At 38.6% G+C, this 18,091-nt stretch overlaps 1 protein-coding gene across 10 annotated transcripts in view; it reads left to right on the top strand.

The window, feature by feature from the left end:
- PPFIBP1 (PPFIB scaffold protein 1) overlaps positions 1 to 18,091 on the top strand; it is a 176,669-nt gene that overhangs the window by 124,932 nt on the left and 33,646 nt on the right. For 5 of the 10 annotated variants that reach the window (XM_078075806.1, XM_078075805.1, XM_078075804.1 and 2 more), the window contains 7 exons: positions 6,499 to 6,585; positions 7,905 to 8,018; positions 8,913 to 9,044; positions 14,196 to 14,288; positions 14,606 to 14,698; positions 15,982 to 16,096; positions 17,974 to 18,006. In XM_078075806.1, the coding sequence (XP_077931932.1) occupies positions 6,499 to 6,585; positions 7,905 to 8,018; positions 8,913 to 9,044; positions 14,196 to 14,288; positions 14,606 to 14,698; positions 15,982 to 16,096; positions 17,974 to 18,006 (667 nt within the window). The remainder of the gene's footprint in view (positions 1 to 6,498; positions 6,586 to 7,904; positions 8,019 to 8,912; positions 9,045 to 14,195; positions 14,289 to 14,605; positions 14,699 to 15,981; positions 16,097 to 17,973; positions 18,007 to 18,091) is intronic. The other 5 variants (XM_078075808.1, XM_078075809.1, XM_078075811.1 and 2 more) reach the window with 3 other exon arrangements.

Here is an 18,091-nt window from a genome sequence, read left to right on the forward strand (position 1 = left end):
CCAGAAGGGATGCTCCAGTGGCTCCCAGTGGTAGTGGTCTTGCCCTGAGATAATTATATACAGCACCAGGAGAGAACCTCACCACCCTGATTCCATCACACTTGATGAGAGGACAGGGGAGCCTGGTGGCTTGATTTCCGGCACTGTTGAGAATTACGTTCGTTGATTCTTTGGACAGTAGCATATGAGTAGCGTATGAGATTCCTTCTTGTGCTGTTAGACCCCAGTGAAATGTGACTGTGATGTTCATGGCTTTCCAGTTTTTCTCCATCTCTCCTCCTACTGCAGTGTCTAGTAGAGAGCAGGCAATGAATTTCTGCACCCAGTGGTGGAGATGTAATGCTGATTAGGATGCATGAGGCCCTTGTAGGAGAGAGTTCTTTGGGTAGCTGGAGATAACATTTAATTAAAAGAGCTTTAGCAGGCTTTGCCTTCCTTTTTCTTTCTTGATATGGAATTTTGAAAAATGTAATCATGAAATCAAAAACTGGACGGCAGTTTTTAAAACTAATTTAAAAAATAAATGTATTGACTTCGGTGGAGAGTGTGTGTGTTGGGGGCGCGGTGCGTGTGTATGTGTTACAACACCAGTCCGACTATTTCTTTACATTTCTTGTCCTTATAAAATTGAACCAATTTTCTTTTCCCCGTTTTAATTTAGCTACTCACCACTCTGATTTGGGAATGTTATATTCAAACTGAGTTCTGTGTTACAACATAAGTAAGTGTAATTGTCGCAAATCACTGCTTGTTGGTTGATTTGGGATTTAGACAGGACAACAGAGCTCAGGAAAGAAGGATAAAGCAAAACGAAGGTTGGGGGGAGAGGGGAGACAACTGGAGACCAACGCAAACCAACAGAACTAAGAAAATTAAAGGAAAACATAGCATGATGCTTTAAGTAAAAATAACGGGCAAAATGTTCCTGCCTAGCTTGAAGTAATAACTGTTGATACCGTGTGATGGGTATCTAAGGTCTCTACTTTTATAAATAAAGTGAAATTTTGTGTAATAAAATGATGTTTTTTGAAAGGGAGGCACAGAAGGTAAGATGCTAACATTTATTACATCTTTATACTTGATAATTAAAAGGAAATTAATATAAATAGAAGCGCTTCTATTTAGGTGATAATGGGTGAGGTATAGTGTGCCTTTAACATTGTATGGAGCATCTGCCATGTGAATCCAGGCAATTCATATTCCCAGGTGTGGTTGCTCGCTAACTTTAGGATTCTATAATTCTGTAAGGAATAGAGCTTTTTAGACATTTTCCCCCTGTCATGCCAGGAAAATCTGGCAAACACCGTGAGTTCCTCAATTACAGTATCACTATTACCATCGAGCTGGATCCCTTGCCCTTCCTTTCCCTCCCTAGTGTCCCATACCCCCCTCCACACACACACTATTAGTTGGATGCTGTATACTATTAAAATCCCGAAGTTGATGCCACTTTTGACTTAAACTTCCAGTTGAATTGAATGTGGTCAATAAGGGGTTGCATCATGAGTTAAAGTAGGAAGAGTTATTTTGAAGGCATCTCTGGGATTTTGAGTAATTTGGGCTGGTGTTCAGTGCTTTGGATGTCAAATCGACTCAACAAGAGTTGATACTCAATGTGTTTTTAATTCTATGGTCACGATTTTGTAAGAATCTTGGGAGAATCAAGAGAAATGTAAGATAGTTTTGCCCTGAGGGACCATTACGAAGAATAAGTGACCAACTCTCATAAGATCACTAGTAAGCCATCCATGGCAGAATATGATGAAAAGCTAAATGGTGAAGGATAAGACAAGACACAGAACGGAAGCCAGTGTAGGGAGAAAAGGGAATATGGCACAAGTAAGAAGGAGGAGGTGGGAACTGGCTGTGAAAAATGGATTTGTAGAGGCAGAGAGGAACAGGGGGGGTGAATATAGTGGTGGACACAGAGCCTTGGAGTAGATTTTGGAGAGGGGAATGGAAGAAAGTTCATTAGGAGGAAGAAATTGAGAATGGTAAGGGTAGAGGTGATAATTATAAGGGAAGCAGGAAATCAAGGTTCCAAAGGTTATATGGAATAATGAGCTTTTAGAGGGAGTTAAGACTCAATTTCCCCAAGATTGGCAGGAGGAAAGAAAAGGAAGATGTCGGAGGCGATATTTACTATGCTTTGGAGAAGATAGTACATAAGGGAGTTCATGCAAGATAGTCTCAAGTATAGTCCATTAAAAAGGCTCTGAGAACACCTCCTAAACATGGTAGGAAGAGGGACTACAGGCTTGAGGTCAACCACGGAGTACATGTCAGGTTGCAGGGAAAACATGAATAAAAGTCTTGCTGAGAAGCAAGAGGGCCAAGTTACAACCAAGCATTCATCTTGTATTCATCCAGCGTTTATTGAACACTGTCATTCATTGTTCATTCTGCAGTCATTTGGTTCAAACTCAACTGTGTGTCAGATGCAAAGGCAAACCTACTCACAAAGAAGACAGTTTGTTGGACGAGAGGAATATATATGTAGCCAAGTCTAACCTAATTCGTTCAGTGTGATGCCTGCCGTGATGAGCGTTCATCCGGAATCTCTAGCTGGCATATGAGTGAATGGGTAATTCAAGGAAGACTTCACAGACCAAGCCCGGATTGAGCTGGACTTCAAGGAATGAGGAAGGATGAGGAAAGGGCGGGAAATACTGTCCATGCAGAAGGAATAGAATTCCAGAGAGCATGCCATGTCTGGGGAGGTTTTGAGTGGTCTGGTAGGTAAAGCATGGGAGTTGGAGGAAAAATAGAGGTGGTAGGGTATTTGCCTAATGTCGTTTACCTCTCGCTAACATTTTTAAGGCAAAGGTAACAGAATTGGCAGAAATATAAATAAATGTGTGAAGAGACTAGACCTTTACCTGCTTGAATAAGTCAACACACTACTTTAAAAGTATGTAACTACTCCACTGGTGGCTCTTAACTTTTGCTTTATTTTGCTATGGTGACCTGTGGTGTTTAAAAAAAAAAAATTTGCTCAAGCATTATGAGCTCTCATAAATATCACTAGTCTTGAGAAGTGTGAGTATGCTCATTGTGAGTCAATTTTTAGTATTTTGATTTTAAGATCATTTTGTGATACTGATTTTGGAACATCTGATTTCCATATCATATGCAGTAGCTAAGTGAAACCCTTCTAAAACTTGCTATAGCAACACTTCTAATCTTTCTATAATTTCCTTCAGTCAAAAGAAATAACAACTTTTGCTTTTTATCCTCGGTGAACAGAAACCTTTTTTTTCTACCTAATGAAATATATCTGTTTATAAAACTTCGCTTATGTGGGGCTTTAAAAGCAGATGCCTGCTAACCTTCATAATCAGAATGAGGAATTTAAAGCTGTATAGGGCCAGTCTGAGCACTTCCTTAGATTGAGAACATGTATTGTACATCCTGGCTCTGTTCCAAAAACCTGTCCTCAAGAAGTTACATAAATTTCATTTTCACGGTAGTCCCCGGTGTTGGAAGTCTTTCAGGCCACTCTATCCAACTCCTCCTAGTACTTGTAATTTAATTCTGGGTACTTCACTTTACAATATGAACAGAATTATGCTGTGGTAAATGTGCAGGTATGTGGTCAAGCAGCTGATGTTAAAAACTTTATCCACTCTAAATACACGTTGCAGGCTTCCTTCCTCAATTAGCTTCTAATTCTTTTGTGGCTTCATGGGGAATATATCCAGTGCATCTGAATTTTTAGAAGCAACACCCTGAAATTTCCTTTTGCGTTAAAGCTCACGTGAGTGTGTGTGTGTGTGTGTTTTCTTCTCAACACATGCCTTTTGTTATTCCCAGAATTTATATGGGAAACTGCATTATTTGGAAAGGTAGAATAATAATACCAGTTATTTCTGGAATAATAGATGTCACATCTGCCGTGTCCTGGGCGGTAAGGATGAGTGTGTTTCTCTGGTTTTAAAACCTGAAGTTATTTGCCTTTTTTTTTTTTTTTAAGATTTTATTTATTTGAGAGAGGGAGACAGACAGAGATAGCAAGAGAGCATGAGTAGGGAGGAGAGGGAGAAGCAGGCTCACCGCTGAGCAGGGAGCCCAATGAGGGGCTCGACCCCAGGACCCTGGGATCATGACCTGAGCCGAAGGCAGACGCTTAACCAGCTGAGCCACCCAGGCACCCCTGAAGTTATTTGCTTTTTTGATTGAACTCTGGATGGCCCCATCTAACCAGTTTGAGCTCCACTGGCTTTTATTTCTGTTGTATTTGAAGGAGGAATCAGAAATTCTATTGGGATTACCCATTATATGATTATGAACTATTTAAATGAGATAACAAGGGACATATCACATATACTGCTATATTTCAAAATGACGTTTTTATGCTGTCTGCTCTCTCTGAGCCTTTTCATGTGTCTCCTTAATGACTTTTATATATGAGACAGCTGAGGGAAAAAAATGTGACTTGCTTTCCCAATCTGTGCTTCCTTCGGCATTTTACCGTGCATAAACATGTCCGAATCTGATTAAAAGGTGCGGGGCCAGAGGGAGGGGAAGAAAGAGAGCACGAGTCTAAGCAGAGCACCAGGCCAGTGCTGTGGTTGCAGGACGACACCTGTTTCCAGGCTCTGTGCAGGAGCTTGGCATAACATTATAGAATCGAGCAAACTCACAAGAAGTTAGTCAAGTCAGGATGGGAACTGATAAAGTGCCCATGAGGAGGGCTAGTCAGTGCTGCGGGGGGGAAGTCATTGTGGACTGATTCCTAAGCTTCCAGGGCAAGAAAGAAAGGCTTCAAAGACAAAGGGAATACTTGCCCTGTGATTTGGTTCTGAGTAGCAGGGAAGAAGCTGGTGTGAGCTGCCCCGCATCCCCGATGCAGGCATTTGCAGTCCTGGATTTGAAACTTGGGAGGAGAGGGGAGGGACGTAAGGGCATCTCAGGACATTCCCACTGTCCCCACTCAGAATTAGTAGCACTGAGCATTCAGGGGGTAATTAGGGATTTTGTGCCTGAGCACACACTCGCAAAACTTGGCGTGACCCGGCTGTGCATCCACGGCCAATGAATGTTAGTAACCACTGTTCCTTTTAGGTCATGATTTTCTGCTTGATGAGAAGTTGTCTGGCTTGGTGATAACATGCCTAAATGCCTAGCATGCCTGTTTTACCTATTTTGAGGTAAATGAACCAAGTTGCAGTCTCATATTTTCGATTAGTGGCAGCAAGAGCTGGGCTGAATTCCATTCAGGTTCCTTGGATTAAAAACGTATGCCACCATACAATACATCACCAGTTTTTGATGCAGTGATGTATTGTATGGTGACTAACGTAACATAATAAAATAAAATTTAAGAAAAGAAAAGAAAATCCGTTGCAAGATTCTGGGGGAAAAAAATATGCCATTTTATTTGCCCACAGTAGTTTCAGTTTTAAAGAGAGTCAAGCCTTACCCATACTGCTTCATCTTTTTTTAAAAATTTTTTTATTGTTATGTTAATCCCCATATATTACATCATTAGTTTTAGATGTAGTGTTCCATGATTCATTGTGTGTGCATAACACCCAGTCCTCCATGCAGAACGTGCCCTCCTCAATACCCATCACCAGGCTAACCCATCCTCCCACCACCCTCCCCTCTAGAACTCTCAGTTTGTTTTTCAGAGTCCATCGTCTCTTATGGTTCGTCTACCCCTCCGATTTCCCCCCCTTCATTCTTCCCCTCCTGCTATCTTCTTCTTTTTTTTTTTTTCTTAACATATATTGCATTATTTGTTTCAGAGGTACAGATCTGTGATTCAACAGTCTTGCACAATTCACAGCACTTACCAGAGCACATACCCTCCCCAGTGTCTATCACCCAGTCACCCCATCCCTCCCACCCCACCCCCCACTCCAGCAACCCTCAGTTTGTTTCCTGAGATTAAGAATTCCTCATATCAGTGAGGTCATATGATACATGTCTTTCTCTGTTTGACTTATTTCACTCAGCATAACACCCTCCAGTTCCATCCACGCCGTTGCAAATGGCAAGATCTCATTCCTTTTGATGGCTGCATAATATTCCATTGTATATATATACCACATCTTCTTTATCCATTCATCTGTCGATGGACATCTTAGCTCTTTCCACAGCTTGGCTATTGTGGACATTGCTGCTATAAACATCGGGGTGCACGTACCCTTTCGGATCCCTACTTTTGTATCTTTGGGGTAAATACCCAGTAGTGCAATTGCTGGATCATATGGTAGCTCTATTTTCAACTTTTTGAGGAACCTCCATACTGTTTTCCAGAGTGGCTGCACCAGCTTGCATTCCCACCAATAGTGTAGGAGGGTTCCCCTTTCTCCGCATCCCCGCCAACATCTGTCATTTCCTGACTTGTTAATTTTAGCCATTCTGACTGGTGTGAGGTGGTATCTCATTGAGGTTTTGATTTGGATTTCCCTGATGCCGAATGATGTTGAGCACTTTTTCATGTGTCTGTTGGCCGTTTGGATGTCTTCTCATACTACTTCATCTTTTCAGACAAATGGACACCTGCCCGGGAATGGAGAGGTGTATCAAGAAAGGCTAGCACGTTTAGAAAATGATAAAGAATCTCTCGTTCTTCAGGCAAGTGATTTTAAAATGCTGTTCTTTCTTCATGACATATTCACAAAGGCCATTTTAAATTGGGATGGCATATTCAGATGCTTCTAGGAGCCACTAATAGAAATAAGTGTGTAGGCCATCTGTACACAATAGGGAGTGGTGGGGACTGTGGCAGCACAAGGGTGTGCTTACCCTGTCTAGAGTGAGCAGCCCGGACTCTCTGATGACAGACACAGTGTCATCTAAGCTGATTTTCTGATCTGATCTGTCATCTTATTTGATCTGATTTTTTTTTAATATACAGCACAAATTGCAATTTTATACTATAGATATTCATAAACCTGAATATTTCTGAATCTGAATATATTTAATTTTTCAACTTTAAAAATGATACCATGAGCCAAACAGAACATGAGTGAGTAATGGAGTCTGGTTTAATGGCTAAATTTGAGTTTTCTTCTTCATAATGTTTTAAATGCATGACAGATATTTTTATTTTGGTATTTTGAGCTAAATAAATTGCAGTAGATTTACTAGACTGGTGATCATTGGGGAAAAAGTCACATTTTCTTTTTTTTTTTTTTTTAAGACTTTATTTATTTATTTGACAGAGAGAGAGACAGCGAGAGAGGGAACACAAGCAGGGGGAGAGGGAGAGGGAGAAGCAGGCTCTCCGCGGAGCGGGGAGCCCGATGCGGGGCTCGATCCCAGGACCCTGGGATCGTGACCTGAGCCAAAGGCAGACGCTTAACGACTGAGCCACCCAGGCACCCCGACTCACATTTTCAATAAGCACCAAGGATAAAAGACTAATCCAGTGTCTCCTTGTGGATCTTTGAGTTACATCTTAGATTTGAACACACTTGTGGATAATGTAATCAGGAAAGATCTCATGGAATTTGAATTCCCTGGGTCCTTTTCTTTATTCTTCGTGAAGTATCAGACTTGAATAGTCCTTGACACCTTCTCTTTCAAACATAACTCCATTTCCTCTCTTAATCTCTAATACTACTTCCCACTCCCATCCCATTCCCCCCAAAAAGGATGATCTGTGCACATGCTCTCTTGCATATAATGGTTGAAATGATGTTAACCTATAAATACAAGGTATTGCATATCCCCAGTCAGCCCTAATCACCTTAAAAATTGGAGTCTTCAGATCCATAAGCATTACTTAAATAGGATTGTGAAGGACTGCTGTCTTACCCACAGCATTTCTTTTCTTTACAACCAAATGGGAAATGACATCATTCCAGTTTTTGTTCTATTTAGAGAAATAAAAGTTTGTAGTGGGACCCAAATTCTTCCTAATCTATTGCAGTATTTTGCTCTTAATACAGGTAAGTGTGTTAACAGACCAGGTAGAGGCTCAAGGAGAGAAGATTCGAGATTTGGAGTTTTGTCTTGAAGAGCACAGGGAAAAGCTGAATGCTACAGAAGAAATGCTGCAGCAGGTATGTTCAGAAGCCTGCACTGAGGTGGAATTTTCTTGCTGACCTGTTTGAAGTGCTGCATTTGTTTGTCATGTTCACTCTGATGCAGGAATAAAGTTCATGATTCACCTAGACTGGCATATTTTAAGCAAAAACCTAGAGTAGCAGGGTCTCAAAACACATGCACACAATAGAAAGTAATTAGAATCTGGAATAAAATATTGATAGTACTGTAGGTAATTTTAATGTTCTTCTTTAAACTTTGATATGGTTTCCTAACCCCCAAACATGAGCATATATTTTATGATTAAGAAAAAAGATAAGTACCATATATGACTTCTGGGGGAAAAAAAAGAAACCAAACTTGTAATGTACACACACACACACACACACACACACACACACACACACACGGTGTTCGTGGTCGAGAGGACCTATAATATAGTGGATAAGGTACGCACTGGAGGGAGGCTGTTTCAGTTTGAGTCCTCACTCTGCCATTTCCTTGCTGTATGACTTTTGGCAAGTTCTTAACCTCTCTGTTCCTCACCTTCCTCATTTGTTGAACAAGGATAATTCGTGAGTTATCTTTAGGAGTTTCTACTTTATAAGGTTGTTTTGAGGATCGAACCACTTAAAACATGTCATCATCAGTGTTCTCTTCAGGCTTAGCAGCATTTCAGGTTTATATATATGTGTGTATCTATATAATGTACGTCTCCCCAATAAGCAAGCATACATTTAGTTCTCAATGAAGGTTAACTGAAGCAAATAATTTTTTCAAATTTTGTCTGTTTAGTGATTAATCTTTACCACATTCCTGACTTGATAGTTACTGCTTTGCAGTTGAGACACATCCGTATGTGTCTGTTTATAATAAAACAACTTTTGAATGTATCTCTTAAATTGTAATAGGAGCTTCTGAGTAGGACATCCTTAGAAACTCAGAAGTTGGATCTGATGGCTGAAATATCTAACTTGAAGCTAAAACTGACAGCTGTAGAGAAGGACAGATTGGATTATGAAGATAGGTTCAGAGACACCGAGGTAAGTGACAACCCCCCCCTTTATATACATATGTGTGTGTGTGTGTATGTCATACACATATTTCCAGAGCAAGTTGAAATTCCTTGTAGGCGTGAGGGAGAGGCAGCTAATTACTACATGCTCTCGTTCATCCGTGCTTCTTTTTAAGAATAATCTTTAATTACATTGACTTTTTTTTACATTGACTATCACTAAATGCTCATGGAAATATTTATTGTGAGACTGTTGATGTGAAATTTTTTTTTTTTTAAAGATTTTATTTATTTATTTGACAGAGAGAGGCACAGCAAGAGAGGGAACACAAGCAGGGGGAGTGGGAGAGGGAGAAGCAGGCTGCCCGCTGAGCAGGGAGCCTGACACGGGGCCTGATCCCAGGACCCTGGGATCATGACCTGAGCCGAAGGCAGACACTTAATGACTGAGCCACCCAGGCGCCCCTGTTGATGTGAAATATTAATCCTTTCATTAGTCTTTAGAAATAACTTTCGACTTTATGACATTTGCAGCTTCTCTCTATTCATCTGTCTGTCCTTCTGTCCATCTATAGTGGTTTTCTTCATTATGAAAATAATGCGTTTAAGTGTATCACTTTACTAATAGCTCTCTTTAAGTTATACTGATTATTTGCTATATAATAAGTAGGTTTTAAAATACGTACAGAGAACATGCTTTCATTATATAATCATAAAAATCAGATTTTTAGAGTTTATTTCATTTGGCCTTCTACTTTTGGTCTATTCCACACATAAATCATTCCAAATAAATAAAGCTCACTATACTTTTGTGAAAAGTACCCATTTCTGTGGTTAACCATGCTTTGTTCTTTGTACTGTTTTATTGTTAATCCGGGTCTTTTATTTGCTTATTATTTGTTGTTGGGGAAAGAGAGCCTATCCATTTGAAATGTTTATTTGGAAAGAAATATGAAGAGCTGCAGGACTTTGTTATCTCCTAGGGGTGTCTCTTCTTTTTTCTCTCTTTTGTTTCCTTGGTTGGCATATGGAGAGTTCTCATACTGTATTAGAAAGTGGGTACAAGGAAGAGGAGAGGAGAAGAAATCATTTAAGTATTTTCCCCCTCTATTTTCATTTCAAGCCAACTCTGTACCATCATGATACGAGATACATTACATATGTTCTCCACTGTATGCAAGTCCTACATAGACTGGATTTAGTGAGATTAACTCCATTGCTGTTTTCAAAATTAAATTTCCTGCCAAAGATGGAACTCTAATGGAAAGTCTCGGCATATGTATTACTTCCTCAGCAGCAAAAGGAAATCCCCGACTTAGTTCACGTTTAATCTTCTAAAGCTCTTTGTCAGTCACCTATATGAGCATGTTTCTCACTTGATTGAGACTAGGGCTCTTAAAACAGAACTTAGAAAGTTACCCAATTTCTCTAAAATTCTCCCTTTTGTGCTTTCTTGAAAAATCTGTTTGGATATTTTCCTCTTTTTCCTCTCTCTCGTTCCCTGACCCCACAGTTGCGATAGAATTCAGTCAACAGATGGACAACATGCTGTGGAGCTTACTCCGGTGCAGGGAAAGAAGTTACAGTATTCAGGTCCAGAGTTGGCCTTTTCCATTGTATACATAAAGTTTAGGGGGAGTCTTAACCTGCAGAACTGGTTAATTTGGATCCAAGATGTTAACCAAACAATGGGACTAAATCGAAGTGGATGCGTTATGATTTTTTTGTAAGACTCCAGAGCAGTATTTACATCTCTTGAGTCTGTCTGTGTTTTTAAAAAAGATGTTATTTATTTATTTGAGAGAGAGAGAAAAAGAGTGCACTCGCGTGAGTGGGAGGATGGGCAGGGGGAGAAGGAAAGAGAGAATCTCAAGAGACTCTGCGCTGAGCATGGACCCTGTCATGGGACTCTATCCCATGACCCTGAGCCGAAGATCAAGTCAGAGGCTTAACTGACTGAGCCACCCAGGCACCTCTGTCTGCATTTTTTTTTATAAAACTTTTTTTTCTGGTGCTTCCTTGCTTCACTCATGCATTTTCAATCATAAGCAAAGTGATCCTGTCATCAAACTTTCAATAAACTCAATCCTTGATAATTTTCTAATAAATATTCAATACTATTGGTAAAAAATAATATGTATACCGAAGGATTATAAACTATAATCTGATCAACTTTGTTACATATGACAATAAATAAAATAGTCCTCAAAATTAAAACTGAATTGAATATGCTCATTTTCCTATTCTTGTTCCCTTAATAAAAATAAAATGTTTGGGGGGCGCCTGCCTTGCTCAGTCAGTAGAGCATGCAACTCTTGATCTCAGGGTCATGAGTTCAAGCCCCTTGTTGGGTCTGGAGCCTCCTTTAAAAAAAAAAGTTTCCCTGGCTGTTTCATGAATCCAGAATTCTTTGTCTTAGAACTTTAGATTGTTTGGAGATTAATTTCTAAGAAAATATTGGAATGGAGAAGAAATATAGGCACTTCCTAAAGATTAGGGGTAAAAACCTTGAAATCCTGGAATTTTGAAGACTTGCCTGTCCCAGGAATGGCTGACAGGAGATGCTTAGCATTATTCAACAGTGCCCCCTTCTGGTAAGAGTACAGATGCCAGAAATTGAGTTTTCTGTAGAGCCTGAGTTTCTCTGAGAGGGAAAAGGGAACAGTAACAGGGATTTTCTTTTTAAAAAGAACTGAAATTCTGATAAGAAATTAGTTAGAAATAATTTGAATTCCATTTTTTTTAAAGTTTTGTATCAAGGAGCTATTTTCAGATTTTCCAGCTTGAGTTATTATGGGAAAACGGGACTTTTTTCAGGTTGGAGATTTACATTCATAGTTACAGTGTTGCCACAAGGGATATTTGGGTAGGGCTTTTTTTTCTTTAAGAGAAAAATTATTTCAATTTATATTTCTGTTTTCTTCAATTACTTCTTTTTTGCAAATTGTAACTATTTCTTTTTTTTTTTAATACTATTTTTATTTTATTTATTTATTTGACAGAGAGAAAGACAGCGAGAGAGGGAACACAAGCAGGGGGGAGTGGGAAAGGGAGAAGCAGGCTTCCCGCTGAGCAGGGAGCCCGATGTGGGGCTCGATCCCAGGACCCTGAGATCATGACCTGAGCCAAAGGCAGTCGCTTAACTGACTGAGCCACCCACGCGCCCCTGCAAATTGTAACTATTTCTAAAAGAAGTGGTAAAATAAAACAATACCAAATCGGAATTCAAAGCTGCTAGCCATGAGAAAGTGGAAAGATATATATTAAAAAGACCAGGCAGATGAAGGAAGATCACTAAGAATTCATAGTATGCAAGGATGATTAATAAATGGAAGGTAAATAAACAGGAGAAACTGACATTTTCCTTAGACTTGAATTCTGAACACGTCTAGAATGTTATTAAATGATGTCAAACAGTTCCTGACCTCAAAGGAAAATAGATATTCCTTTACTGAGACGCTGTGTTAATAACAATTATAATAGGGGTGCCTGGATGGCCCAGTCGGTTAAGCCTCTGACTCAGTTTTGGCTCAGGTCAGGAGCTCATGGAGCCTCGCCTAAGGCTCCGTGCTCAGTGGGGAGTCTGCTTGAAAATTCTCTCCTTCTGCCTCTCCCCACGTGCGTGCACATGTGTGTGCTCTTTAGAAAAAAAAGAAAATAATTATAATAACTAATGAGTAATTATGATACACTACTGTTAAGTAATTATATAATTAGGAAAGGCATCCCTTTCCCTATGTGTGAATCATTATGCATAGAAGTTTAGTAAGAAAGATTTATTTCTTCTAGTGTTGTTTGTTTCTTTTTTGTGGCATTTTTGTATAATTCTGTCATCTGTTAAGTTGTGGCTCAGGAATAGAGGACTTGTAAAAATGAGGAATAAAAACACATTAACCATTGGCGGGGTCTTGATGGCTTGTAGTAAAAAATAAATCCTCTCCACAGTATTTGAAGTTGGTATTGTGTGGCATTCTGATTCCCTTTTCCTACTGTCTGGGCTCTGGACAAAAATATGTTACTATTTCTCAAAACACTTAGACAAGTTTTACAAGCAAATTATTATTTTTTTTTAAGTGGAAGTAGGAAAAGCGTCTGGCTGTATTTGTATTATGAAAACCTTAAGATTATTTTCTTTTTCCTATTCCAAATATAACATTATATTATGACAATGTATTTGTAAATTACAGGGCCATCATCCACCCTCAAGTTGAGAATCCTTGGTTTAAAAGATTCACATTTCAAAAAAACAAAAAAAGATTTAAATTCCATTCCATTCTCCCAGACTGGGTTGATGAACAATCTATATATTTTTTTTTTTTTTTTTTTTTTTTAAGATTTTATTTATTTATTTGAGAGAGAGGATGAGAGGAGAGAGAGAGAGCACATGAGAGGGGGGAGGGTCAGAGGGAGAAGCAGACTCCCTGCTGAGCAGGGAGCCCGATGCGGGACTCGATCCTGGGACTCCAGGATCATGACCTGAGCCGAAGGCAGTCGCTTAACCAACTGAGCCACCCAGGCGCCCTATATTTTTGTTAGACAAAGGAAGAAATCATAAAAATGTTTTTTATAAATAATCCACATATCACTGAAAAGGCCCTAAAAGTAGATGGCTTTACTAAAGAAAATTTTTCTAGTTAATTTTAAAAGATGGAATCTATATGGTGATTTTTAGTCCAGGAATAGCTGATGATTGATGGTACATGATTAGCTACCTTTCTTAATCAAAATTGAAAGTCACCTTTTAACTCTTAATCATAGGAAACAAACTGAGGGTTGCTGGAGGGGTGGTGGGTGGGGGGATGGGGTAATAGGGTGATGGGCATTAAGGAGGGCATATGATGTAATGAGCACTGGGTGTTACATAAGACTGATGAATCACTGACCTCTACCTCTGAAACTAATAATGCATTATATGTTAATTAATTTAATTTAAATTTTTAAAAATTACCTTTTATTTCCATAATCCCATCATTGTAGGCCAGAGGCATTGAGAATTTTGTGTTTTAACTAGAAAGATGCTTTGGGTCTCAGGGAGATACACGTTTATTTCCATTTGTCTGATCCAATTCATACAACTTGAACTTAGACGCTGTTGACTTCATATCTCCAAGCTGCTATTTTGGCATAGATAGGTGTGTTGCCACTTTCCTAATGTATTTCATTGTTTCTTCTTTGACAGGGGCTAATGCAAGAGATCAATGATTTGAGGTTAAGAGTCAGTGAAATGGACAATGAAAGACTTCAGTATGAAAAAAAGCTGAAATCAACTAAAGTAAGTTTTCTCAAAGGCAAAAATTTGTAAACACATGACTCACTTATCTATGATCGATAATATAAGTTTTCAACTCAATAGATGATAAAGAAGGTATTTTACAAGTGAATGAAATTTTCCCCCAAGCTGGAGACCTTCTTGAATTTGGACACCACTATTCTGAATAAAAATCGGGGCTTTAACTAGTCTAGTAAAATATAACCTGTTATTTCTCTTAGTTAACCTAACCTCCTTTATAAACCGATACTATTTTCTTGGATATTTAGGCTTGTCTTTTTCTATCTGTGGTTTCTTTCACACCTCTGTCTCTCTACCAGTCTTTAATGGCCAAACTTTCTAGCATGAAAATCAAGGTGGGTCAGATGCAGTATGAAAAGCAGCGGATGGAGCAAAAATGGGAGTCACTGAAGGTGTAGTAGACTTTGGGTACTGGGGTCCTGGGCCTGTTTGCTTTCTGGCTTGTGCTGTTTTGCCGTGATAGTGTTTTTAGTAGCATGTGCATTCATTGTGTGTGTGTCATCTATTTTTTAAAAATACATTTAAAGCTGATGAAAGGGACAGTGAGATCCCTAATATTTTCAGAAACATATGAAATAATTAATGAAAAATAATAAAAGTATTCATTAATAAATTAGATCTCACCCTCTTAGAGTATCTGAGACCCAAGCATATGGTAAAATAGTTGCAAAAATGCCACCTGTGGGGGAAAAAAACTATATCGTGGCAGTGAGTTGAAATTACTGCTTAAAAGAAGCTTCTTGCCAGTGCTACTGAAAAAAAATTCCTTGTACTTGGGATCCACGCCTATCATAAGTAAAAAGTATAGGGCCAGCTTTCTTGTTTCATTGGAGATCTTCTCAGTACTAACATAATACATACATTTAGAGACTGAAAATAAAATGTTTATCAAATATAAAAGTACATTTATTAGCACTGCATAGCTTTATTTTCTGTGTAAATACAGCCAGCAAAATTTCAGTGCTAAAGCTAATTCTTCACCAAAATTAAACTGAAAATTAAAACATTAGTAAATAGAACACTGGACTGGAATCTTTAATAGCTATGTAGTAAAAAAACAAGGGGGGTGGTTTCAAATCTGTTTGTTAAATCTTTTTTTCCATTCTTGTAGGAGCCTCTGTTCTGTTATTTTGGTGATAAGGATGAATTACTTAGTCCCATGATTTGCCTAACATTGTTCATCACCTGCTACCTTACCCATTAATTAAGCTCTGCCTTGTCCAGGGAACATGAGTGCCATCTCGAAATACTAAATAAATCTCAGTCAAGTCTTAATACATATTTTCCAATTTGCGTTTTACTTTGCTTTTATGACACTAAGTGTCTAATTTGATTATCATCCTTGATTAACTTGGGGAGATTTTTTTTTTTATTTAACATAAGATTTAAACCTTAGGGCTACCCTGGTCCTAATTATACTTGAAAAGATTTTGTTTTAATTCGGTCACAAAGAAATTTGAAACACTATGCCAGAATTATTATACATTGACCTTCATTAATTGTCTTGCTTCCTGCTTCCCATTGCCACTGTCTGGTTTCTGAAGTCTGCATCTAGATTCCTATCGTTTTTTGTTTCATTCCCAAAAACTAATTATTGATTTAAGAGTTAACATGCTCCCTGAATAGCCTCTTTTAGTCATAATCTACTGTTTTGAAATGAATTTATCATTTGTAGGACGAACTGGCATCTTTAAAAGAACAACTGGAGGAGAAGGAATCTGAAGTAAAAAGGCTACAAGAAAAATTGGTGTGCAAGATGAAAGGAGAAGGGGTGGAAATTCTTGATCGAGGTGGGTACATACATTTGACATTTGTTCTCTTACTTTGTTAGAATCCTCCCTATGCAACCCTCTCTCCCTTACTCCTTTACATCTTGTACATCTGCAAGAGAGCCCATTGTTAGCGATGTGTCATTTCAGAGAAGGGGGAAGGCTAGCAGACATCAGCTAAGCCCAGGACAGCAGGGACTCCTTGGAGACTCTTTCCTGTGCCTGGGGATCTATTAGCTTCCTCTTCAGCAGCTGGAGAAGGGCAACTCTGTACTTTATTGGGTGTTTATTTTAGATTACTAAGTTGTAAATTCTCCCAAGAGAGTTCTTGTTCAGATCGTGGTACAAGGGAGTGACAGAGAGCATTAAAAGGAACGATTATTATGTCCCAGGATTATTTCCCTCTGAACTGAACTTGAAACAGCACGAAGTAAGAGATTTAGAAACCTTTCCTCTTGAGAGAAGAGAGGAAAAGACTTTGCATCTTTGGAAAATCAATGAAAATTTCTTATAATGGATTGAGCCCTCCACCTGCTAGAAAGCAAAAATAGGCTAATTCTGTTTTTTGAAAACGTGTGTGAATTTATCAAAAATTTTTCTCGTAATTGAGGAAGTTTGTTTTGAATATTGTATGAACTGTAATTTTTAATGTACGTTATACTTGATAGAAAATAACTTGAATGGAATGTGTTTTTTATGTTATATTTGGAAATATAAATGCACGTAACACCTGACAACACTAGGTTCGGTTTAACCTTTCCTTGCTATTATAAATCACTGTGGCATGCAAGCTACCAAAGCAGCTTCTGACTCTTTTGAAACAAAAAATTCCATTTAGTGTAGCTTTAGTACACTTTTATATATCATGTGAACATTGGTAACCTCACAGTCTGAACAGTGAAGGGGTTGAATTAGGTTACCTGTGATGTCTTTCTTGGCTCTAGAAAACCCTGGCTTTATATCCCTGTAGTTGCAATTCCCTATGGATCAGAAAGCTCAACTCATCAACCATTGAAGGAAATGGATTTTTTTTTCCTTTGTGTATTTTGGCATATATAGAATTGTTGTTGTGTGTTTTTTTGTTTTTTAAGTAAGCTCTACATTCAACGTGGGGCTTGAACTCACCACCCCGAGATCAAAAATCACATACTGTACCAACTGAGCCAGTCAGGCACCCTTAGAATTGTGTGTTTTTAAAGGACATCCACAGTTAGGTCATGTTTTGGGGTTTTAAGAATAAAATGGAATTATTGGACTTGTGGGCCAGAGGATGTGGTAGATTAGTGGTGCCCAAAGATGGACACTGGTCTGTGAACTGCTTGTCACCAACGCACAGCCAGATAAATACAAGGGTCGAGAGCAATGTTTAGAAAGTTCATGGCAATCTGATGTTGGCAAAACATCTAACTGTGTGATTAGTGGACTCATCTCATTGAATGGGGGATACACTGTGTCAGTGTTGTTGAATTTGAGTGGTGAGTTTCATGTGTCCTAAGCAGTGTGCTGGGCACATTCAGGAGGGCCATGTGTTGACCTGTGACAGAAATGTAACAACAACCAGATCATCACTAACGGTATTTTCACCACGTAGAGCATAAGGAGTGCTTGTACTCCATAGACCTAATTTTAATAAACAAGAAAATCAAGGTTCACAAAGATGAAGTGACAGAGGTGAGAGCTCAAATTTAGGTCTTTGGATGAATGATATTCTCTTTCTAACCTTACACAGAGCATAGTGTCTTGTACTATTCCTAAAGTCAAAAAATAGTGTTTAATATTCAGTTTTTATAGGGTTAGAGTTTCTTTATTTTAGGTTAAAGACTAAATAATATTGCTTTTAAAATATTTATTGTTGTAAGTATATACTAACTTCCAATTCGATGGGTTTTCCTGCACAGATGAAAATTTTAAAAAGAAGCTCAAAGACAAAAGTAAGGTTTTTGGTGTATTTCCATCAGCCTTTACATTCACCAAAAGTACTACTTGGACTGTTCTTTGCATGTGTTTTAAAACATT

Source organism: Halichoerus grypus, chromosome 6 (genome assembly GCF_964656455.1).
Source record: "Halichoerus grypus chromosome 6, mHalGry1.hap1.1, whole genome shotgun sequence".
Classification (NCBI taxonomy): domain Eukaryota; kingdom Metazoa; phylum Chordata; class Mammalia; order Carnivora; family Phocidae; genus Halichoerus; species Halichoerus grypus.